Source organism: Mauremys mutica, chromosome 2 (assembly GCF_020497125.1).
Source record: "Mauremys mutica isolate MM-2020 ecotype Southern chromosome 2, ASM2049712v1, whole genome shotgun sequence".
Lineage (NCBI taxonomy): Eukaryota > Metazoa > Chordata > Testudines > Geoemydidae > Mauremys > Mauremys mutica.
The window spans coordinates 29,098,588-29,122,783 of record NC_059073.1 but is presented as its reverse complement, the minus strand read 5'-3'; the positions used below and the strand labels follow the sequence as shown (position 1 = coordinate 29,122,783).

The following is a 24,196-nucleotide window of genomic DNA, read 5'->3' as shown; positions in this document are numbered from 1 at the left end:
TAAGCCTCTTAACTATATAGATATAGATATACACACACACATTATATATATGTCACACAGTTGGGACTCACCACTGCAGCGCCTCCTCCTGGTTGTCTCCGGGAATTAGCTCAGTCCAGTGGAGCGCCCTCTCCTGGTGGTGTCCTACCTGCTGCCTCGCCCTTGGTTGGCATCTGAGCCTGCGTCACTCACCAGCTCGCAGCATCCTCTTCAGGACCACTGCCCTCCGGCAGTGCCCCTTGGTTCAGCCACACCCCCTTCCGGGGGCGGGGGGTTAACAGCAGTCTCTCTGAGCCCCAGCCACGATGTCCAACCACAGACCCCAAAGTCTAATCTCTCCTGTCAGGGATCTGGCAGAGTCTGTAATGGCCGCTCCCCACGGCCGATGGCTGGGTGTACTGAAATGGGGGAAGAGGGAGACCCAGGCCCACCCTCTACTCTGGATCCTGGTCCAGGAACCTTCTGGCGGCAGCCTCACTGTCCTCCTTCTCTCCCCTTGTCTGTCCACTTCCCTGGGCCGCTTCCCTTATGGCTCCTTTGCACCAGCTAGGCCCTTCCCTTCAGGGCCTGCAGCCTGGTAGGCTACAGGCTAGAGCTCCCTTCTGCTCCCTGAGCCTATCCAGCACTGCGCTGTCCACGGTGCTAGTCTCCCAGCTCTGGAGACTGACCTTCCCCTGTCAAAGGCCTGGGACAGACTGACTCTCCTCTCCCTGAGCAGCCTTTTTATAGGGCTGAGCCTGGCCTGATTGGCTGTCTCCAATCTGGGCCCCGATTGGCTCCCTGTTAGCCCTTCTCTAAGTGGCTGCCTGTCTGTGCAGGTGCACTAGCCTGCTGCAGCCCTCACTCTCAGGGAGTGGGGCAGTCACCCCACTACTATATATATATATATGAAATTACAACCTATAACAATGCTCAGTGCATCATGAGCCTTCTGAAGACGCTCAACATGACAAACTTTGCATTGGATACCACACAATCATATTATAAGGATGAACATGGGGGTGCAGGGTGTTCCCCCATGGTACATGTGGGTGGTATGGTGGCAGGAGTCTGCCAGACTGTCTTAGCGGATTCCATCAACACCCCATTAATTGGTAGTGTTATTTTAGATGTTGAGGATGTCTCTAAAATTTCAAGCAACTCATGTGCTTCCGGTACCTCCTCAAGAGATATTTTCAGGTCATCCACCATCCTTCTGAACCATTTAAAGTCATCAGCAGTCGTTGGTGGGGAAGGCATAATTGCCTCATGTGGAGAGGAGGAGGAGTTGTTGATATTGGGGGAGATGTCTTGTTCTGTACTCTCCACCTCTGTGGGCTCTTCTAAAGGTTCAGATATCCCAGTAGCCGAAGGTGGCAGCAGGAATCTGATGCTTTCCCAGTGTGGGCTAAGAGGTCTTCTATAAGGTCCCCAAGATCCCACTACTGCCTGTGTGTGGGGAATGCAGGGGGAGACTTATCCAGGGGTGTTCGTACCATGTGGTATATCATGTCTATATGTTGGTCTTGAGCATAGAGGTCCAGATGTTATTGATGGTCTGGCAGGAGAGGAATGGTGTGGGAAGAACACCCCTTCTTCCTCTTCTTCATCTTCCTCACTCAAAAATGCAGGGACCACCAGTGACAATTGGTTCTCCAATACCGTGCGCACCAGGGAACCGTACATGCCTAGTAATAGAGACTTTGGCATTGAGGCTATCCCCAAGTCCTTCTGATGAAGGAAGTGGCATGGTGCTGACAGCTTTCTTGCCGATGATGTCAGTCTCTGTGCCTTCATTGGTGCCATTGTTGTATGAGGCAGTATGCTCGTCAGAGCAGCTCTCGGTGGTGTCTCCTTCAGTACAGATGGTGCTGTAGTGGAGGAGGAAGGCTTGGTCTTGCCTCTCGACTCCGTACTGGAACACTGGGGATCGGCATGGGCCACAGCACGGGCAGTGCCTCATACGTACTGAGGCACAGTGCAGTTGGCACTGATGATAATGATTTGGCTGGAGAGCGTTTTCTCTTGGATTGCTCGTTGTGTGGCAATGAGGAAGCTCTTTCCTTTGCCTTTTTTTTTTTTTTTTTTTTTTTTAGAAATGAGCTTTTGCCAAGGTCACTGGAAAGGTCTTCCTTGATCTGGCTCTGGTAGGAGTCTGGTGACCCGATTCAGAAGCAGGCTGCAGGGACTTTTCCATCAGGATCATTTTAAGCCTCAGGTCTCTGTAAGCCCAGGCTTTGAGGTTGCTACAGTAAGCGCACTTTTGAGATAGGTGTGACTCACCTAAGCACTTCATACAGCGTGTCTGCCTGACACTGACGTGCTCATCTGCCCCATCTGCTCTCCGCCCCGAAGCTGCCACCTCCTCGGTGGCGTCATCGGGCACCTGAAGAAATGCCACAGCAAGCGGGTCATTTTCAGCTGTGCCCTCTGCAGCCTGCCCTTCAAGACACAGAAGCAATGCAAGACGCACCAAGTCGCCTGCAGGAAAACGCCTCAAGGGAACAACACAGTCTCCTGCCCTGGCTCCCAGCCTCCCAGTGCGCCGGCCCATTGCTCCTGAGCCTCAACAAAGAAAGCCAACCTTGCAAGCTGCTGTCAAAAAGCCTGCCCCCATTACCAGGCCAGCAGAACAAGATGCTGCGATCGAGAAGGTACCTGCTGCCTTGGGAAACATCACCCAGGACCTCGCCAGCAGGAGGCCTGTCTCACCCTCACATATCGCCAAGCAGATCTCCATGCTAAGATAACTCAGTGCTTCCTCACCACCTGTCCAGCATTTCCCCGTCCCCAGAAGGATCAGCGCCCCACCGCGCATAGCTGCTCAAGATCCTATCACCAGAAGAACCAGCACCGCTGTCCGGATCCAGCCAACTCCAACCACTTGAGGAGCCAGCGCCACACCTCAGACTGCCCTGCCAGCTCCAGCCACCAGAGGAGCCAGCGCCATGCCCCAGATCGCCCTACAAACTCCAGATGTCACTGGAGGAACCAGCCCTGCCGCCACACCAAAGCACCAGGCCTACATCGCCAGACGGACCAGTACAGCCCCGAAGTCCATTCTGCAGGACACAGCCTATGAGAGATCTCGTGCTCCAGCAGCAACCGCCCAGGCAGCAGCCACTCATAGAAGGACCGGCGGTGTCCCAGCAACCCCCGAGCTGGACCACATCTCTCAGACCACTAGCAATGCCAGCATCCCACCAGAGTTCCCGTCCCAGCACCCAACCAAAGGGAATCCAGACCCTTGAGAGAGGGGCCAGGCCGACCACGCAGCAGGCTCAAAGCCTGCATCGGACGAGGTCGAGGACCCTGAGGAACAGTGGCCGATGGTGAGGGCTGCCACACCATGGCAGACCGCCTGGACCAAGGAGCTACAAGCGGCAGCTTCCTTTGACAACTTCGACCTCCTTGTAGACAGGCTCACACCTGCTCCGAACCACACCACCACCACCAGGGGAAGCAGAAGTAGAGGCGCCAGCCACCACTATGATCCAGCAGCGACTTCTAGGATCCAAAAGCTGTACCGGGCGAACCGCTCCACGGCCATGAGGGAGATCCTAGACAGGCCCTCCCCCTACTGCACAATCCCATCTGAGCGTCTCTACAGCTACTTCAATGATGTATTCGACCGCACAGCCCGGAACGACACGCAGTGCCCAGAGTGCCTCCACCCCTTGCCCCATGTCGATGGAGCCGGTGTCCTAGAGATTGACTTTACGCCCAAGGAAGTGATGGCCAGACTCTCAAAAACAAAAAACACAGCTCCTGGGAAAGACGGCATCCCCTACAGCCTCCTGAAAAAGTGAGATCTCAGTTGCCTGGTCCTCGCCACATTCTTCAACCAGTGCAAGTGGTTCTGCCAGACTCCCAGCTCCTGGAAGAAGGCCATGATGGTGCTGGTGTACAAGAAGGGCGAGCAGGACAACCCCAGCAACTGGAGGCCCATCTCGCTCTGCTCCACGATGTACAAGCTGTATGCCAGCTGCCTGGCATCAAGGATCACGGAGTGGTCAGTGAGTGGGGGAGCCATCAACTCCATCCAGAAAGGCTTCATGTCCTGCGAGGGCTGCTACGAACACAATTTTGTCCTCCAAACCACCATCGAAATGGCCAGAATGGTGCGGAAACGCCTTTGGGTCTATGCCCCACCACCACATTTTTGCCACACTCCAGGAGTTTGGGATGCCAGAGAACTTCCTTCGCATGATCCAAGAGCTGTATGAGAGATGCAGCACCACCATTCGCTCGGTCGAAGGGGAGACTGCCGAGATCCCGATCCGGAGCGGAGTTAAGCAGGGCTGTCCCCTCAGCCCCATCATCTTTAACCTCACCTTGGAACCGTTGCTGCGAGCTATCTCCAATGGCACAGATGGCTTCAACCTCCACAGTGATGACTTACGCGGACGACCTGGTCCTGACTACAGATGACCCAGAGAGCCTCCAAGGTATGCTACATGCCACCAGTCGAGCTGCCGACTATGGGGCTCCGCTTCAGTGCAAAGAAGTGCACAACTCTCCACATCGATGGCAGCAAAAGGGACTCAGTGCAGGTGATGGGGTTCCAGATCCAGGGTGAGCCCATCATCCCCCGGGGAGAGGGGCAGACATACCAGCACCTCAGCAGGCCGGCGGGTTTCCATGTCTGGCAGACACCCGAGGACACCATCCAGGAGATCTTGCAGGATGCCGCCAAGATCGATGTCTCCCTGCTGGGAACTGTGGCAGAAGATAAATGCCCTGAATACCTTCCTGATCCACTGCATTTCGTTCGTCTTGAGGGGATCCGCCGTGGCGAAGGTACCCCTCAACAAGGCAGACAAGATCATCCGGCAGCTGGTGAAGAAGTGGCTGTTCCTTCCCCAGAGAGCCAGCAATGAGCTAGTCTACATCGCCCACAGGCATGGCAGTGCCAGCGTCCCCCACATGGGTGACCTGTGCTACATCGCGGTGATCACCCACGCCTTCCGCCTGCTGACGTGTCCCGACGCCACGGTAAGAAACATCACGGTGAACGCCCTCCATGACAACAAAGAAGCGGATCGGCAGACCCTCCTCCCAACCAAGACATCGCCACCTTCCTGAGCAGCTCCGTGGATGGCGAATTTGGCCAAGATGGGCGTGACATCGCTTCATTGTGGTCCCGCACTCATAGCGCCACACGTCGCCTGGGGAAACGCATTGGCTGCCGCTGGGAGTGGTGCAAGGAGCGCCAGAAACTGGGAGTCCTGGTGCCACAGATCAGGTCCGACAACATGGCATGCTGGAGAGGATTCTGAAGGCAGCCATCCACTCACTGTATGTGGAAACTCTGAAGCGTAAACCAGACCAGGGTAAAGCCTTCGAGCTGACCAGCAAGTGGGATACCAGCAATCACTTCCTCGCCGGGGGCAGCTTCACCCATTTTGCCAACTGGTGGTTCATCCACCGTGCCTGGCTGAACTGTGTCCTGCTCAACGGAGCCGTCCGCCACGGGAACCGAGACAAGCGTTGCAGGAAGTGCGGCTACTCCGATGAGACCCTGCCCCACGTCCTGTGCAGCTGCAAGCCCCACTCCAGAGCCTGGCAGCTGTGCCACAATGCCAACCAGAATCGCACCTGGGGGAGGTTGCCGTGAACTGTGCTATGCCTGGTACTGACAGCCAGCTATGACCTGAAGTGGTCATCACCGAGGCCCAGAAAAAATCATCCTCATTGACATCATGGTCTCCTTTGAGAACAGGACCCCGGCCTTTCATGAAGCCTGAGCTCATAAGCTGGAAAAGTACACTCCGCTGGCTGATACCCTGAGAGCAAAGGGCTACGAGGTGCAGATGGACGCTCTGATCGTCGAAGCCCTGCAACGAGTGTGTGCTGCGGACCTGAGGTATTGGTCAACACTACACATGACTCATACGACCCCTCATGGTCTCAGACACCATCCGATGGTCCAGGGACATCTACATCAAACACGTCACCGGCCACCGACGGTACCAGGACGTGTGAGCCAGAAAGACATCGTGCATCAACTACGAGAAAGGGACTGAGAGACTTTTTCCATTGGACCATATGAACTGGAACCATAAACTCACTGAACATTAAATCTCACCAAATGAGGGTAAATCCATCCTCATCATCGTATCCACTCATTATACTCCACACCTGAACATAGCCATTATATGAACAACATATCCTCATATCTCAATGTCTGTACTTTGACCCCATCAACCTTTTACCCCCAATCGGGGATATTGCAAATTATGTATTCCTTACAACACCCAATCTTAAACTGAACTTCACACCCCCGATAATCTGTATGTTATTCCCTGATAATCAGAAACTTTTATGCTTAAATTCTGTACCGTTCACTTTTATTTTTTTTAAACATCTTAATAAAAAATTTTAAACCTGTTCTTATCAAAACTTCCTAACTGTACGGGTAGTTAAGCACTAGAACAAATTACCTTGGGAGGTTGTGGAATCTCCGTCATTGGAGGTTTTTAAGAAGGTTTTTCAGACAAAGACCTGTCAGGGATGATCTAGCTAATACTTAGTCTTGCCTCAGTGCAGGGGATTGAACTAGATGACCTACTGAGGTCTCTTCCAATCCTATATTTCTATGATTGAGTGAAAAAACTACAAGATCAATTTCAATAACTTATAAAATTCCACTAACTTTAGGCTTTGGTGACCAAAGCAGTACCAAGTATTGGAGATAGTACATAAAATTTGGATTTTAGGAGCCATTGGTACCTATGTTGAAAAGTAAACCTGGAGTCAGCACCTCCCATAGCTCCTTCCACTTTACTTGAAGAGAATTAAAAATAAAGATTTTTATTGGATTTTTTTTCTCTGAAATGAGAAGGGAAAAGTAATAAGGTGCAGTGATAAAACAGTAGCCAAGGTGGGAGCTGCAACAACATAAAAAAGCCCTGGAGACAAACATCAAATGCAATAAAGAAAATACAGGCCAGAATGTAAGCTTTCAGAAAGCTGTCTGCTTCCAGTTGTGCTCAGTTAGACAGCCTTTTAGTATTTGTTTGACTAAATGTGAAAGCAGCACTGTGAAAAATAATAGAGTACTTAATGGACAATATCATAATATGGTATTTCTAAAGATGAGGGAAATACCTTAATAGTATGGGCTGTTTTATCACTCGAGAAAACAAATTGTTTTCACTGCTCAGTTCTATTGTCTCTCTCTCTCTTTCAGTAACAGATTTCAATTAGCTTTTATCTTTGTCTACCCTCTTTAAATTCAAGGTGTTTAATTTTTTCATGTTAATGGATTATTTTCTATGGCAACTTCAACTGCCCAGCATAAAAATTCATTAAAAAAAAAGATGAAACTAAGGTGACATATTAGCAGTTAAAAAAAATCACTTAATCCAGAATGTAGCTGATGGAAAAGAGGAACTTTTTAAAGTTAATTTTGGCCTGTAAAACAAACAAGATAACTGTACAAATTCATTGGGGATTCTTGAACAGTTCCTGAATCCTTCTGCATTGTCTGACTAATTCTGGAATTATTCCAGGAGCTGCACAGTGATAGAGAATGGACTGAAGACAAAATTCACCACTCCGCTATGTACAGCGGAATAGACTCCATTATTCTGCTCCCACTAAATATGCAGACTTCTCACTGGAAGCATGAAAGGAGAGCAGAATATCAGAGTTGAGGTCTTCTGCATGACTCAGAAGTATTTTGCCCATAAAATTCAGTTCTGATCTTAGATACAATCACCAGCCAAATTCACCACTAGTGTAAATGTGTTCATCTTCAATCAGGTACTACATCTTCTGATTTTTCAAGGCACATATACTATCATGTGTCTGAGATCACAGCTGAGATTGTAGAGGAGAGTGAAAGGAAACAGAAAGAAAACACATATTCCAGAAAATATTATTTCATGCTTTCTTAAATTTATTATCTAAATATAGAGAGAGAAAAATTATTCATGTTACCAGAAAACATATGAAGTTGGATTTATCACTGAACACCTTTTGTAGTGCTGTGACAGTTCTCAGGGTACCCAGGATTGAAAGTGTTGTGTGTGTCTATTCATAGATAGAGCAAACCCCTATTTTGTTGTAATGTTCCTTTTTCATCTCCAAGGGGTTAGATTGTTTGCAGTTCTCTCTGATGATTTTCCATTAATTGCTTTAGGATGAACAACTGAACCTTGCAATACATCACCACCTAACCAGACAGGGGTGACAACTGCCTCCTGCTTGAATGGGTCACTGAGACATATTATGCCCTGGGACTAACTTTTACTCAAGAAACATCAAGCATACTTTCAACATAACTATATTATTCTTTAAATATCCATATATATAGCCACAATGATTATGAGTCTTGATAAATTGCAGACTTTCTGTAGATACCTTACATCAGGGGTTGGCAACCTTCAGCACACAGCCCATCAGGATAATCTGCTGGCAGGCCACAAGACATTTTGTTTACGTTGACCGTCTGTAGGCACAGCCCCCCACAGCTCCCATCTTAATTTTTTTAAATCTTTGCAATGTGAAAGACCTACACAAATAATAGGAGGAATTGACTAACTGATTTTAGAAGGAAAACTGTGAATCTGTCTAGACACAAAGTACTGTCCAACACAACAAATAACCAAACTGCAAAAAAGAGGAAAATATTTATTTTCTCCCATCTATTACAGTATTAAAAGTTACTCTTCTCTGAAGTGAAGATGACAGGCTCTGGTAATCCATGCTTTTGTAACTTCCAGACCAGACCTCTGCACATGCTCAACATACTGACCAAAAGCTGCAAATGGTCTGTAATGATGCAGTTCCCACCTATATTAGAGAGAGAAACTGAAGAGAGCACATCATAACAGTATACCGCACTCTGCAATGGCTCCAATCCAATTGCAGATGATGTTTCTGATCTTCAGAGTCCCTAACTGTCTGGATCTCATTTATCTGTACCACTTGACTACAATTGCAATCATTGTGGGCTCTGCTGAGTAGCTGATGGTTCCCAGGATCAAATGTGCAGTGGCAAAGGGCTGTCTATTTCTACCAAAGAGATCATCATCACACTCACACCATTATTAAAATGACCTAAGAGCAACTTGTTTGCAGTGTTGTAGCTGTGTTGGCCCCAGGGTATTAGAGAAAGGTGGGTGCAGTAATATCTTTCACGGGATCAACCTCTCTTGGTGAAAGAGCAAACAGTACTATGCACTAACTAGCAGTCATCTCCCATTTCCTGCCTGCATTACAGTTGTCCCTGGCACAGAGACATCCCCCACTGTTTTTGCTCTAGGAAGCAGGTGTCCTTAGTTATCATTTATCTATTGGGAAGACATCACTTTCACCTGTTTGCCTAACAGACATTCAGTTCAGTTTTCCTAATTGCCAAATGGCTAATGTTCACAACAACTCTGGCAAACAAGCAGGAATTCCTTAAATGTAATCTTCCATCCTAACCTTTTTTAATGAGTTATCTCCCAATATTAAATAGAAAACTCCTCTGTTTCAATGTGTCATTGCAAAAGGAGGCAAAGCTTACATAAGAACTTTGAATATAAAACATTTTTTCTTGTAAACTTGGGTTAATTTTGTGCAATTGAAGGAATGTTGTATTGACCACAACCAAGCAAGTGGACAGGCAACACACAAAGTTCTCTAAAGAAGCTCTGCAACTGTACAGTACCCATGCTAATGCTAGGATTCTCTGGAACTGTAACTATCAGGGATGTTAAATTGGGCAAAGTTGTCATGTTTTTCTGATGTGGACAAAGGCTGACTAAGGGCTAAAATGAGATATCAGAACTCATGACACTTGTGTCCAATCAGGATTTGAAACCAGGTTTTGTAAAGGCAAAAGGGTAGCTAGACCAATGAATGAGACCATTAAAACTAGAGGGTGAGGGGAAAACTCACTGCTTGCCAAGCAGAGAAAACATTAGCATGGCATGTGGTAGGGCAGTCCCTCATCAGATATCTGTGGTCTTGCTGAGCTCCTGAGAGCATGCGGTGTGTGCTCAGCCTTTGCTAGGGTTAAGATAGCATGTGACAGGTGCTTGGTCCCTGCATGGATGTGAGTGAAAGTTTGCATGGATGTGAGAGAAATTTTCAATTTTCCATCAGGAAAACTGAAACGATGGTCCCCAGGCCACCTGCCCGCAGGGCTCTTACCAATGTCACCTTCTCCTTGCAGGCCGAAAACTTCCATTTCAGCTCTTCCCAAAGGCGTCTATTTGGAATTTCTCTCCAGCCACAGATTTTGAGGTTTTTATTTTTTGGCCCGATTTGGGATGAAATTTTTTCTCAAGCTTTGGAACATTCAGCGGATCGAACTCTGCGTTTCCCTCCCAGCAGGGCTGGCGCAGCGTGGCCTCAGGCTGGCCGCTCCCCGGGGACCAGGCCGGGGCTGGTGAGGGTCGGCCCCTCACTGGCCCGGGGCGGGGGCGGGGGTGGGGGTGACGCGCGCCCGAACCTCACTGGCGGGCAGCGCTCGGCTCTAGGGCAGCAGCGCAGGCGCAGCGGCCAGCACGAGCCCACACCTGGCCCCGCACGGGCCCGCGTGCCGGTGACGAGGTGAGCGGGTCGCGCGCGCACTAACGGGCGTGGCTTGGCTTCGCAGTCTGGTTCCGGCTCTCGAAGGCCCGCGTCATTACCCGCGCCCCTCGCTAGACGCTCCGCCCTCTGCCCCGCCTCCTACTGCCGCTTGCCGGGCACCGGCCTGTGGGTTTCCGGATCCGGGGCAGCCAACAACCACCGCTCAGTGCCGGGTGCGCAGTCGCGGTGTCCGTTGCCCGGGCCGCTCCGCTCTCGCCATGAGGATCACGCGGCAGAAACACGCCAAGAAATATATGAGCTTCTACAAGTACAACTTCGGCGTCCGGGAGCCCTTCCAGGTGCTGCTGGACGGGACTTTCTGCCAGGCCGCGCTGCGCAACAAGATCCAGATCCGCGACCAGCTGCCCGGCTACCTGGCTGGGGCCACGCAGCTCTGCACCACCCGGTCAGTGGCTGCGCGGGGGAGCGGGGCAATGCTGTCACGTGACCAGTCCTCAACGGGGATCCTGGCAGTTACAGGCCCCTTAATCTGACTTCAGTACCAGGCAAAGTGGCTGAAACTAGGCTGAAGATCAGAATTACCAAACACCTAGAGGGACATGGTTTGTTGGGGACGCGTCAACATGGCTTTTGTAACAGGAAATCATATCCCACCAATCTATTAGAATTCATTGATGGGGGGGGGGGTCAGCAAAAGTGGGCAAGGGTTATCCATTTGCTATAATGAGTGTGGACTATCGAAAAGTCTTTGACAAGTGCCCTCACCCAAAGGATCTTAAGCCAAGGTCGTCTCATGGATCAGTAACTGGTTAAAAGATTATTTAGATTATAAGTGTACTCTCTATACCATTAAGTTTGCGGAGGATACCAAGCTGGGAGGGGTTGCAAGTGCTTTGGAGGATAGGATTAAAATTTTAAATGATCTGGACAAACTGAAGAAATGGGCTGAAGTAAATAAGGTGGAATTCAGTAAGGACAAATGCTAAGTACTACTATTAGGAAGGACCAATCAATTATACACATACAAAATGGGAAATGACTGCCTAGGAAGGAGTACTGAAGAAAGGGATTTGGGGTCATAGTCAATCACAAGCTAAACGAGTCAGCAGTGTAACACAGTTGCAAAAAAAGCAAACATAATTCTGGGACGTATTCGCAGGACTATTGTGAGCAAGACACAAGAAGTAATTCTTCCGCTCTACTCCATGCTGATTAGCCCTCAACTGAAGTATTGTGTCCAGCTCTGGGCACCACATTTCAGGAAAGATGTGGACAAATGGGAGAAAGTCCAGAGAAGAGCAACAAAAATGATTAAAGGTCTAGAAAACATGACCTATGAGGGAAGATTGAAAAAACTGGGTTTGGTTAGTCTGGAGAAGAGAAGACTGAGGGGGACCATAAAAGTTTTCAAGTACATAAAAGGTTGTTACAAGGAGGAGGGAGAAAAATTGTTCTTAACTTCTGAGGATAGGACAAGAAGCAATGGGCTTAAATTGCAGCAAGGGCGGTTTAGGTTGGACATTAGGAAAAAGTTCCTAACTGTCAGAGTGGTTAAGCATGGGAATAAATTGCATAGGGAAGTGGTAGAATCTCCATTATCGGGGGGTTTTAAGAGCAGGTTGGACAAACACCTGTCAGGGATGGTCTAGATAATACTTAGTCCTGCCTTGAGTGCAGGGGACTGGACTAGATGACATCTCGAGGTTCCTTCCAGTTCTATGATTCTAAGATAGGAAATAAAGGGTAGGAGTAACTGATCAATTTTCACAGTGGAGAGAAATAAGTAGTGATGTACCTCAGGGATCTGTACTGGAACCAGTGCCATTGAACATATTCATAAATTATCTTGAAAAGGAGGTTAACAGTGAGGTGGCAAAGTTTGTAGATAGTACAAACCTACTCAAGATAGTTAAGTCCAAAGCAGATTGTGAAGGGTTACAAATGGAACTCATAAAACTGGGTGATTGGGCAATAAACTGGCAGGTGAAATTCAATGTAGATGAATGCAAAGTAATTCACATTGACAAACAATCCTAATTATATGTACAAAATGATGGGGTCTAAATTAGCTGTTACCACTCAAGAAATAAATCTTGGTGTCCTTGTGGATAAGTTCTCTGAAAACATCTGCTCAATGTGCAGCTGAAGTCAAAAACTGACAAAGTTAGGAACCATTAAGAAAGAGGTAGATAATAAGACAGAAAAGATCATAATGCCACTATATAAATCCATTTTCTGTCCGCACCTAGAATATTGACTGCAGTTCTCATTGCCCCATCTCAAAAGAGAGAGATTAGAATTGGAAAAAGTAGAGAGAAATGAAAAAAAAAAATATTCAGGCTATGGAACAGCTTCCATATGAGGAGAGATTAAAAAAACTGGGACTGTTCAACTGCGAAAAGAGACAAGGAAAGGGGAATAATATAGAGAGGTATAAAATCATGAATGGTGTGAAGAAATGGGAAGTGTTGTTTATCTAACACACAGACCACGGGGTCACCCAATTAAATTAATAGGCAGCAAATTTAAAACAAACATAAGGAAGTACTTCAGACAATGCCCAGTTAGCTGTGGTACTCGTTGCCAGGGAATGTTTCGAAGGCCAAAAATATAACTGGGTTCAAAAGAGAATTAGTAAATTCATGGATGGGTTTAGGGTTTTTGGAACCCAAAGCAGTGGTAATTTAATTAGTAGGGTTGGGTTTTTTTGTTTTTTTTTTTTAAGGCAGTGGTAGGAATAAATTGTGGCCATAGATTTTTGGTTTTCTGTTTTTAAAAATGAACCACCATGGCTAAATAAGAAATTAAAAGAAGCTGTAAGAGGAAAAAAGGCATCCTTTAAAAAGTGGAAGCTAAATCCTAGTGAGGAAAATAGAAAGGAGCATTAACTCTGGCAAATAAAGTGTAAAAATATAATTAGGAAGGTCAAAAAGGAATTTGAAGAACAGCTAGCCAAAGACTCAACAATTTTTTTGCTATTACTTTTCAGTACATCAGAAGCAGGAAGCCTGCTAAACAACCAGTGAGGCCACTGGATGATCGAGATGCTAAAGGAGCACTCAAGGACAATAAGGCCATTGCAGAGAAACTAAATGAAGTCTTTGCATTGGTCTTCACAGTTGAGGGTGTGAGGGAGATTCCCAAACCTGAGCCGTTCTTTTCAGGTCACAAATCTGAGGGACTGTCCCAGATTGAGATGTCATTAGAGGAGGTTTTGGAACAAATTGATTAACTAAACAGTAATAAGTCACCAGGACCAGATAGTATTCATCCAAGAGTTCTGAAGGAACTCAAATGTGAAATTGCAGGACTACTAATTGTCGTCTGTAGCCCATCATTTAAATCAGCTTCTGTACCAAATGACTGGAGGATAGCTAATGTGACACTAAGTTTTTAAAAAGGGCTCCAGAGGTGGCCCTGGCAATTACAGGCCGGTAAGCCTGACTTCAGTACTGGGCAAACTGGTTGAAACTATAGTAAAGAACAAAATTGTCAGACACATAGATAAACGTAATTTGTTGGTGAATAGTCAACGTGGTTTTTTGTAAAGGGAAGTCATGCCTCATCAATCTACTAGAATTCTTTGAGGGGGTCACCAAGCATGTGGACAAGGGGATCCAGTGGCTATAGTGTACTTAGATTTTCAGAAAGCCTTTGACAGAGTCCCTCACCAAAAGCTCTTAAGCAAAGTAAACAGTCATGGGATAAGAGGGAAGGTTCTCTCATGGATCGTAAGAGATTAAAAGATAGGAAACAAAGGGTGTGAATAAATAGTCAGTTTTCAGAATGGACATAGGTAAATAGCAGTGTCCCCCAAGGGTCTGTACTGGGCCCAGTCCTATTCAACATATTCATAAATGATTGGGAAAAAGGGGTAAATAGTGAGGTGGCAAAATTTGATGATACAAAACTACTCAAGATAGTTAAGTCCCAGACAGACTGCGCAGAGCTACAAAAGGATCTCTCAAAACTGGGTGACTGGGCAACAAAATGGCAGATGAAATTCAGTGTTGATCAGTGCAAAGTAATGCACATTGGAAAACATAATCCCCACTATGCATATAAAATGATGGGGTCTAAATTAGGTGTTACCACTCAACAAAGAGATCTTGGAGTCATTGTGCATAGTTCTCTGATAACATCCACTCAATGTGAAGCGGTCAAAAATGTTGGGAATCATTAAGAAAGGGATAGATAATAAGACAGAAAATATCATATTGCCTCTATATGAATCCTTAATTACTATGTGCAGATGTGGTCACCCCATCTCAAAAAAGATATATTGGACTTTCAAAAGGTTCAGAAAAGGGCAACAAAAATTATTAGGGGTATGGAACAGCTGCCATAGGAGGAGAGATTAATAAGACCGGGACTTTTCAGTTTGGAAAAGAGATGACGAAGGGGGGATTATGATAGACGTCTATAAAATCACGACTGGTGTGGATAAAGTAAATAAGGAAGTGCTATTTACTCCTTCTTATAACACAAGCACTAGGGACCGCCAAATGAAATTAATAGGCAGCCGGTTTAAAACAAACAAAAGGAAGTATTTCTTCACACGACGCACAGTCAGTCTGTGGAACTCCTTGCCAGAGGATGTTGTGAAGGCCAAGACTGTAGCAGGGTTCAAAATAGAACTAGATGAATTCATGGAGGATAGATCCATCAATGGCTATTAACCAGGATGGGCAGGGCTGGTGTCCCTAGCCTCTGTTTGCCAGAAGCTGGGAATGGGCAACACGGGATGGATCACTTGATGTTTACCTGTTCTATTCATTCCCTCTGGGGCACCTGGCATTGGCCACTGTTGGAAGACAGAATACTGGGCTAGATGGACCTTTGGTCTGACCCAGTATTGCCGTTCTTATGTTTGATATATGATGGAGTGCTTTTCACTAAAAGTACCTTTTTATTAGCTTTTAAACAAGCGCACGCACATGCTGTAGCAGTAGGGTTAGAGCATTTTAAACTTTTATATTTAGTCAAAGTCTGAAATGGTTTCAAGGAATCAGCAACCACCCTTCTGAGGGCCATCCTTCTGTCCAGTTGCTGGGGAGTTTAAAGGTGCCAGATTTTTGCCCAAAGAAAATCTTTCATGGAGTGCTTTATTTATTTATTTATTTATTTTTGGGGGCCTAATTTTGTATAACTAACTTAAAACACGTGACTTATAGTGACTCCTAGTGGGTCATCATGGTAACCCCTGGTGGGTTACCAATTTTTTTTAGTTTTAGCAACCTACTTATTTTTTATTATTAAAGCATTTTTAGTTATAACAATAAAACTTGTATATCAGAGACATTTAACCAACGTCAGCTGTTCAAACATTCCTTCCATTCTTATGGTACATTATCTCTGTCCCTTTCTGATTAGAAAAACTGCAAACATGCAGCTGAATGGCCTTGCCTTTCAGGGCATAAGATTATTCCTAACTCTGTCGTATTTGGTTTTCAGCTAACAGTGGCTGACTGAAGATGGCTGACTGAAGTACTGTCAAGTTCTGGGGTTACATGCAGGAATGTCAAATTCTGGGAGTTCCAGGTTCATCAATGGCTATTAGCCAAAATGGTCAGGGATGCAACACCGTGTACTGGATCTCTGTAAACCTGTGGCTGCTAGAAGCTGGGTCTGGGCAACGTAGGGTGGATTACTTGATAAATTGCTCTGTTCTGTTCACTCTCTCTGAAGCATCTGGCACTGGCCACTGTCAAAAGACAGGATACTGGGCTTGAACGACCATTGGTCTGACACAGTATGGCCATTCTTATGTTCTTATGACCTGACTCCAACCAGCTTCCCCGCAGTGAAACTGCCAAGAAGCAGGTCAACTCCCCTTGGGATGGAACTGTGTGCTTGGAGAAGGAGTTTTGCTCAGAGAGATGACTCCTCCTTTTTCCCCAGCAGCCACATGATGCAGCAATGGTAAATTAGTGGCAACCTCTGCTATTTCCCATGGTATCCGTGGGCAGGAGCAAGAGGAGGTAAGGAGAGAAAGCTGATTCCCTTCCAGCAGCGCCAGAATTGGGTGTTGGTGCCCCCAAGCTGGCCTCAGGAGAGCACCCTGCGTCCTCTGCTTCCCCAATATCTGGGAAAGATGGTGGACTTCTCACCAGGCATTGTCCTAAGTCAGTGGAGCCTCCCTACCTTTCCCTATTGTCCTTTGACCAGCAGGTTCAGACCTCTGGATATTGGGCATCTGATGAAAGTCTCATTGAGTCAGAGGGTTGGGCAGGTTGATGGGATAAATTAGTAAAAAGAAAGAAGGAGAGATATATATGAGAATAGGAAGTGTGTCAGAAAGAGAAAAAGATAAAAGGAGATGCAGTTAAGTAGGACTAATAGAATCGTGTTTGTAAGTTTATTTTTATTTACCAGCATTGAATTCACCCACCTGTGGTGCTGGTTAAATACTGTTCTGTGAATATATTAGGCATCAAATACTGATTAAATTCATTGAATACGATATTTTAAATGTTTTTCCCTCTTTAATCAGCCCTAATAATAAGTTACATATTTTGAAATAGTCCTATAGAAGGTTGATTGCAATTATGTTACAATTAAATCCAGTACTCACCTAGTGCACAGCTTGTTTTATTTCTTTAGGCTGGGATTTTCAAAGAACTTAACTTGAAATTCAGTGGTATCTGGGAAACTAACTCGACACCCTTTGAAAATCCTATCCTTAGACTTCAGAGGGCATAGCTTTGTAGATACACCCTCAAGGGCATGGTAACACATGTTTTTCATTCTGCTTACTTTCAAAGATGGAATCATGTTTTAGCCATGTTGAGGAATGACTGTTGTAACCAGGTCCGTTGACATGGTTGGTCTCGTAGCATATGTGTAACCTTTAGTCATTTTCATATTCCAATAGTTATTTCAACAGCAGAACTTCCCGAGCTTCATCAGACAGAAGAGCCCCTGACTTATTGTGATATTGCCAGGGTTCAATGCAAGATATGATGTACAGTGGTAGTTGTGTGGGTGACTTTAAAAAAAAGAAAAAAAAACAAAAAAAAATCATAGTTGCTTTGAAAAGGAAGTAAGTATAATGAACAAAAAGGGATTGTGTTTTGATCCCTGGGTAGTGGATTTTTTTGGTTTGTCCCAACCCATCTTTGCTTTCAACCTAGAACACCTGTTCCAAAAAGAATCCTTTACTTTGCAAGCTGGTGGAAGTGCAGACAAACAACTGCCTCTTACATTGATACATGTCTGTCCTAACCTCCTTTCCTTCCACTTTGTCACTGCTGATTTATTTGCAATAGTCATGTAGCACAGAGCAGGCCAACCTAGATTTTAGCATTGTGCTGAGTAGAAGTAGTTTGGCATATTCCATCTCTTCACCTCCAGAATAGTTTCTGCCATCCCTAGAAAAAACACTTCAAGTTGAAAGCAGTGATTCAGTTTACATTCGTTTGATAGATCCTTTCATGTTCCCCATGTCCACAAAGTTGAAATCTACCACCTCTTCACCATCATTATCTGCTTTCTTCAGTGTCCCTTCATTTTTTAACCATGTGCAGTGGGAAAATGTTGATCTTTTAAAATATATTTATATATATAGAGAGAGAGAGAGTATATCATTAGTACATATGACAGTGACAGCACAGAAACTAAAGACCAGGCTAACCAGCAGCATTATTAATTGGTTTTGTTCCATCATGCTGCTTTGCTTCTGGATTGCTTTGTTAGATGAAATAGATGCACTCTTAAAATTTTCTGGAAGAGTATGCAGTGAACTTTTGGGGTAGGAGAGAAAACAAAAAGGAGTTCCGTTTTCTTAATGGTATAACTGAGTGGATCAGAGCATTGCCCTAGCAATGGTGTAATTATGGTTGAAATGTCATTATCGTTCTAAGATGTGAATATGACTATCCACATATACTCATCTCAATACACATGTCTCTAAAGAAACCTCAGATAGCGTTGCAGGGCTGTAGACCTTTCCCAAGCCCTGTCAAGCCGTCTGTACTTTACAGAGACCCTGATTTTCATCGCCCCACATGCCCCTTTGATAGGTAAATCCCAGAGAATGTTTCCACTAAGTACCTGTAGTTGCGAACTTGCAAAATAGTAATCAAACTGATTGCACATCAAACATCCCAGTGCCTGTTTCTCTGTGTCATGCCATTCAGAGTTGAGGTCTCATAGCAACTCAATGGTCATACACATTAAGGCATAAATTAACACCACATACACTAAATAAAGCAGTTGGCACCATTGCATATTATTTTTAGTTGTATTATGTAGTGCTCTGTGTGCTACATGATGTCTAAACATCTAGGAAGAGGCAGTCCTCTACCCAAAGGGCTCACAGTCTTTAGAAATTTGAATTTCTTTGTAGAGGCCATAATTATATTGACATACATTTTTGAATGTGGTAATATATTTGTATAGCAATTGAAGCAGTTGTATAAAGATAAATAAGAGTGTGAGGAGTTGACACTGCCATTGAATTGTCCCTATTTAATATTTCAAACATTACTGGTCAGTCTTGTTTAGAACTATTGAACATTTGCTAAAGTGAGATAAACTGTTATTTCATTCAGATTATTGGGCACTGTGTGACAAGCATAGAGCCTAATCAGATAATGTTCAGCTAGAATCAAACATGTTTGAGAATTTAAAATATCTTTGCAGTTGTATACAACAGTTGTGCAAGTAGTTATTTTCCTCCAGTAAATCACTCTTATTTTTGCTCTTTAGATGTGTTCTAAAAGAATTGGAGTCATTGGGGAAGGAACTTTATGGAGCAAAGCTAATTGCCCAAAGATTTCAAGTTCGAAACTGTTCCCACTTCAAAGATCCAGTGAGTGGCTCAGCATGTCTATTGTCCATGACTGAAGAGGGTAATCCTCATCACTATTTCATTGCTACGCAGGTAATACATTTTGAAATAAAGTTAAGCCATACTTCCTAAATCTATTCTCTGATTCCTAAGTATTAGGAATCCTGTTAAGTATGAACATGAGATTTATATGGTTTATTGGGACTAAATTTATAAGACTTGCATGCCCAAGACAAGTAACTTTACATGCAAATTACAAAATGGGAAAATTGTAGGTTGCGTACAAAGTTACCAGTTTTGTCAGCACAAGTGAATGATTAGCTGTTACTGTAGTCAGTTCTCTAAAACAGAATGACAGTTTAAGGAAACAAGCAGCGGATGTGATTTTTGCATGATGAATGGGAACAAAAAGATTGTCTGTCCCCTGATTGCATGTCCACCAGTCTGTGTTAGCATTGGTTTAACATACTGTAATTTTTATTAAAATGCTAAACTGGAAATTTGGAATAGCTTTTGGTTCATCTTTTTTAAATAGAAAATGATATTTAAACTGGCAAGTGCTGTTGAAACCTGGGTGCAGATAAGACATTGTAATTAAGTCTATTATTGTAACTTTATGTGCATTCACTAGCACTTCTCTGTATTTGAATCTGAATCTGTTTTATATTCTGCATTACGTGAAAATAAGATGGTTTGCTAGAATCTTATATAGCATCTTCTATTAGAACATTTACCTCTTTTGCAGATTACTAGGGCAATTACCTGTTTACCTGTTCTAAACACATTTTTTTCTGTCCACAAAGGTAGGAGGTAAATTTCCATCATCTATATCCCTGATAGTGACTTTTTTTATAGAATGTATCTGTCTGTTTTAAAAGCAGTTGCATTTGAATTGAAGGTTTGATCCATTCCAAAATATTGACTGATGTGTTTGATTGACAGGACCAGGATTTGGCAACAAAAGTGAAGAAAAAGGCTGGAGTTCCTCTTCTCTTTATTATTCAGAACACTATGGTGCTGGACAAACCTTCTCCGAAATCACTGGCATTCGTTCAAGCCATGCAGGCAAATCAGCTTGTTCCAGAGCACCAGAAACAAAGTATTGAGCATCTTAAAGAAGAACAAGGACTAGTAAAGGAGTCTGAAAACAGAAGAAAACGTAAGAGGGCAAGTGGCCCCAATCCTCTCAGCTGCCTGAAGAAAAAGAAAAAAGTGCAGGAGACCCAACAGCCTTCTGCTGCTAAGAAGAAACGAAAAAGAAAACGAAACCGAGCTAAATCGGAAGCAAAGGCAGTGTCTGTGCAGCTGAGTGTGAAAGCATAAAGCTGCCCATATAAACTGTACTGGACTTGAATACAGCTTGAACTTTGTCCAAAGAAAAAAAATTCTTACAATTCTAATATGAAAATAAAAGTGTTTATTTTTATGAAATATTATATTCTTCATTGTAACTTTCACCACCTTTGTATATTTATATCATCCCAATAATATACCTTGCTCTTTATTAATCAGATAATTACAAAACATTTCCCCCCCCGCTATAACCACAAGTCTGCCCTCACTGAGAAATTGGAGAGCTGTTATGTTGCAAAATCTGGTATCTGGAGTGCCCCAAGTAGTGGGACTTTTTTTTATTATTTATTATTTCTCTGTGCACACAACTGCCCTCACATGTACAAATGGTGTGTATATTATTCCTGGCCCTGCCTTAGTTGGGATCCTAAGGAGGAAGTATAAATGAGTTTTATAAATTTTCCTGTAAGGTGTTGTAACAGGATCTCCTCAAACTGCATCAGACCGTGCCTGCATTTCCCACTCCCATGTAAGCCACTGTTCAATTTCCAGGCCTGTGCGTCAGTAAAGCTTCTTCTAATGTCAGTATTCATTGCTTTTTCTGTGGGATACATTTATTGTTGAAACTCAAACGCAGTTCAAGTTAAATCAAGATGGACAAACCACCTGTATCCTCCTGAGGCCTCTGCCTCGGAGGGCTGCTACCTGTGCAGGATGTATACCCCCTGCTAGTCTTCCACCTGGCTAGTGTGGCTAGTTTCCTTCCAGATCTTTTCCCTGACCCAGCACCTCCTGCAGGAGACTTTCCTACTCCTTGCACCTCTCCCCACAGTTGAACTGCTCGTTGATCTCTTTGTCTCACCACTTGGGAGGCAGCTAGTTAGTAACAGGTTATGCCCAACTCCCTTCAAGGGGTCAACTCACCTTTTGACTGTTTTCCTAGACAGCACCAGTGCCTGAATAGGTCACTCAGGCACAGGAGAAATGGTAGGAGCAAGTGTGCAACTTGGTCATGCTGAAATATAGTGCCACACAACAAGAGAAGTGAAGTTGTTCATAGTATGGCACATCCAAGCTGGAGCTGTGAAACACTTGGCTAGTTGGCAGTGGTGAGGGCTGTATCTTCTCTTGCAGTCTGCCTCAGCCATTTTGTAAGATTATAAACAGAATAAAAGGCTGCTGAGGGAGCTTGAAAAAAACATCATTGGCCCCTTTTCTGCATCTTGTTCTGTTTCCTGGACGAGCTTGCCTGTGCAAGGAGACATGGAGACAGTAAAATGAAACTGACAAGTCTATTCTGTAGATCCTGTCATACAGTGAAGAAGGATGCACTATAAGATGTAGATGGAAATTGTGATTTTTTTTTTAAATCTGTTCAGACTGCCTCTGCCCAGCCACAGTGTAATTCCTATAAAGAGGGAAAACTTAAAACCAGTTAAGGGTGCTAAGGGGAACACCCCCTTCCTCCACACCACAATCTCGTAAAAGCAGCTAAGCTATCCATTTTAAATGTATTCACTATTTTACTGGCAGAGAGTCATCTGTAGATAAAATGTACCTTCCTCTACAATAACACCATTTCTCACAGTTGCAAAACTACTGCAATATTAACATGGCTGTTAGAAAGCTGTACAGGTGTAGTATATAAATATGGTGTTTTCCCACAGGGAAGTACGAGGGCAGAATTAAGTTTTTGTGTTATAAGTGCACTTGTCTATTACTTGATAAAGTGGTAATAGCTCTCATGGCCTTATGGGACTTTGACCCCTTCATTCTGTAGTTCCCTAAGGATCTCAGAAGGTTTATAGAAATTTCCTACAACCCACTGCTCATGAGAGGAATGCCAGGAAATGTGGGATAAATACTTAGCATACAATACAACTACAATGGTGGACTATGGTAGATGTGGCCCAAACTGCCTATAACAGCATAGCTTCACCACATTCAATTCTACATTCATACAGGACATAACCACCCTGTGCAGTGACTGCTGGAGAATGGAGCAGCAAAGGTAGCTTTGATACTAATGGTGAAAAAGCCCTGCGTGCAGAAAGTAGTATAGTTACAAATGGAGATGTAACAGTTAAGTCACACCAAGCATGCTGCCCCTCTGCTGAGCAGTAGTTAGTGTCCTATCAATGATGAGGAGTCGGCATCTTCTCAATGTGACTTGTGTGTTCATGCTCTTCACACCAGTCCTTTTACAGAGGCGGTCACAAGCAGCACCAAGGCAATCACCTCTAAATGATTAATCCAGAGCCAATGCCTGATCGCTAGGAAGTAACTGCCCAGAGAATTGACTCTAGTTAGATTAAAGCAGAGAGCAAGCTTGGTGTGTGCAACAGCTTCCCCTCAAAGAGTCTGCATCGCTAACCGAACAGCACTGCACCATTTCTTCAAGACTAAAGCTCTGAGACTAAGAAAAAAACGGTAAGACTGTAACAATGCCACCTCTTGACTCCGACCATAACAATATTAAAGGTAATTATTTTCATTGTCTCCTTAGTATCTGTTTCATACAACTGAGCACTGTTGCTGCCATAGGGAAGTTACAAGTTGGGGTTGAAAATGGATGTGCAGCATTAGAGAGCCTGGGTTAGCTCCACAAAGGGAGCTTTAGGCACTTTGCCACCCCATGAAATCCACAATCTGAGTTAGGTGCCCAGGCTCCCTATAGAATGCATGGGGGGAGTTAGGTGTCTGAAGAATGGGCTTCACAAATGCCAGTAGGCTGAGCAGGGAGCTGTGTAAGCTAGCCAATAGGAAAAGCTGAGGAGAGAGTTATGGCCTAAGCCCCACCCCTGAAAGGGAGCTACTCACCTACTGCCACATCTGTGACCCCTCTCCTGGAGTTGGAGGAAGTGCCGTGTTTATAACTTTTAGCCCAGTGGTTAAAACACTCCCACAGGATGTGGGGAGACCAGGGTTTGATTCCACACTCTGCCTGATGCAAAGAAGTGATTTGAAGTTCACCTGCCTCCTAGGAAAGTGCACTAATGGCTGGGCTATGGGGTTTTCTGGAGCAGGTCACTGTCAGGGCAGGCCTATGCTATCACTCTAGTTGATCTAACTTACGTCGCTCAGGAGTGTGACAAAACTCCCTCTCCCCCAGCAACACAAGCTGCACTGTCCACACCGGTGCTATGTCAGCGGGAGATGCTCTCCCACCAACATAGCTTATGCTTCTCACTGAGGTTGAATAATTATGCCTGTGGATGGGCACTCTCTGGTCGGCATAGCATGTAGTGTAGACTTGCCCTCAATCTCTCCTGTTTAAGCTGTTCTACTGTGTATAACAATTTAAATATGTTTGGGTCAGATAAAGTGATAATTCTTCTATAGCCCAGTGACTATAGACCACTCATGTGGAACACCCAGATTACAGTCTCCTTACTCCAGTGAATCTTCAGCATTTCCTACTGGCATTTCCTACTGGCTCCTGCTCAGTGTGCTGGTTTTTGTGGGTTCCATTCTTGGGTACCTAACTCTCCTTATGCATTGTATAGGGAACCTGGGTGTCTGACTCAGGGCTGTGGATTTCACTGGGCAGCATGGCACCTAAAAGTTAGGCACTGCACACACCAAGCATTGAAACACCTAAAT

General features: G+C 44.8%; 1 protein-coding gene across 1 annotated transcript; it reads left to right on the top strand.

Moving 5' to 3' along the window:
• The first annotated feature begins 10,600 nt into the window (after window positions 1–10,600).
• On the top strand, window positions 10,601–22,210 carry UTP23 (UTP23 small subunit processome component). The gene is made up of 3 exons (XM_045004957.1): window positions 10,601–10,954; window positions 19,219–19,393; window positions 20,243–22,210. Exons 1-3 carry the CDS (start codon window positions 10,767–10,769, stop codon window positions 20,621–20,623), a joined length of 744 nt encoding a protein of 247 aa, XP_044860892.1. The 5' UTR covers window positions 10,601–10,766; the 3' UTR covers window positions 20,624–22,210.
• The last annotated feature ends 1,986 nt before the right edge of the window (window positions 22,211–24,196 follow it).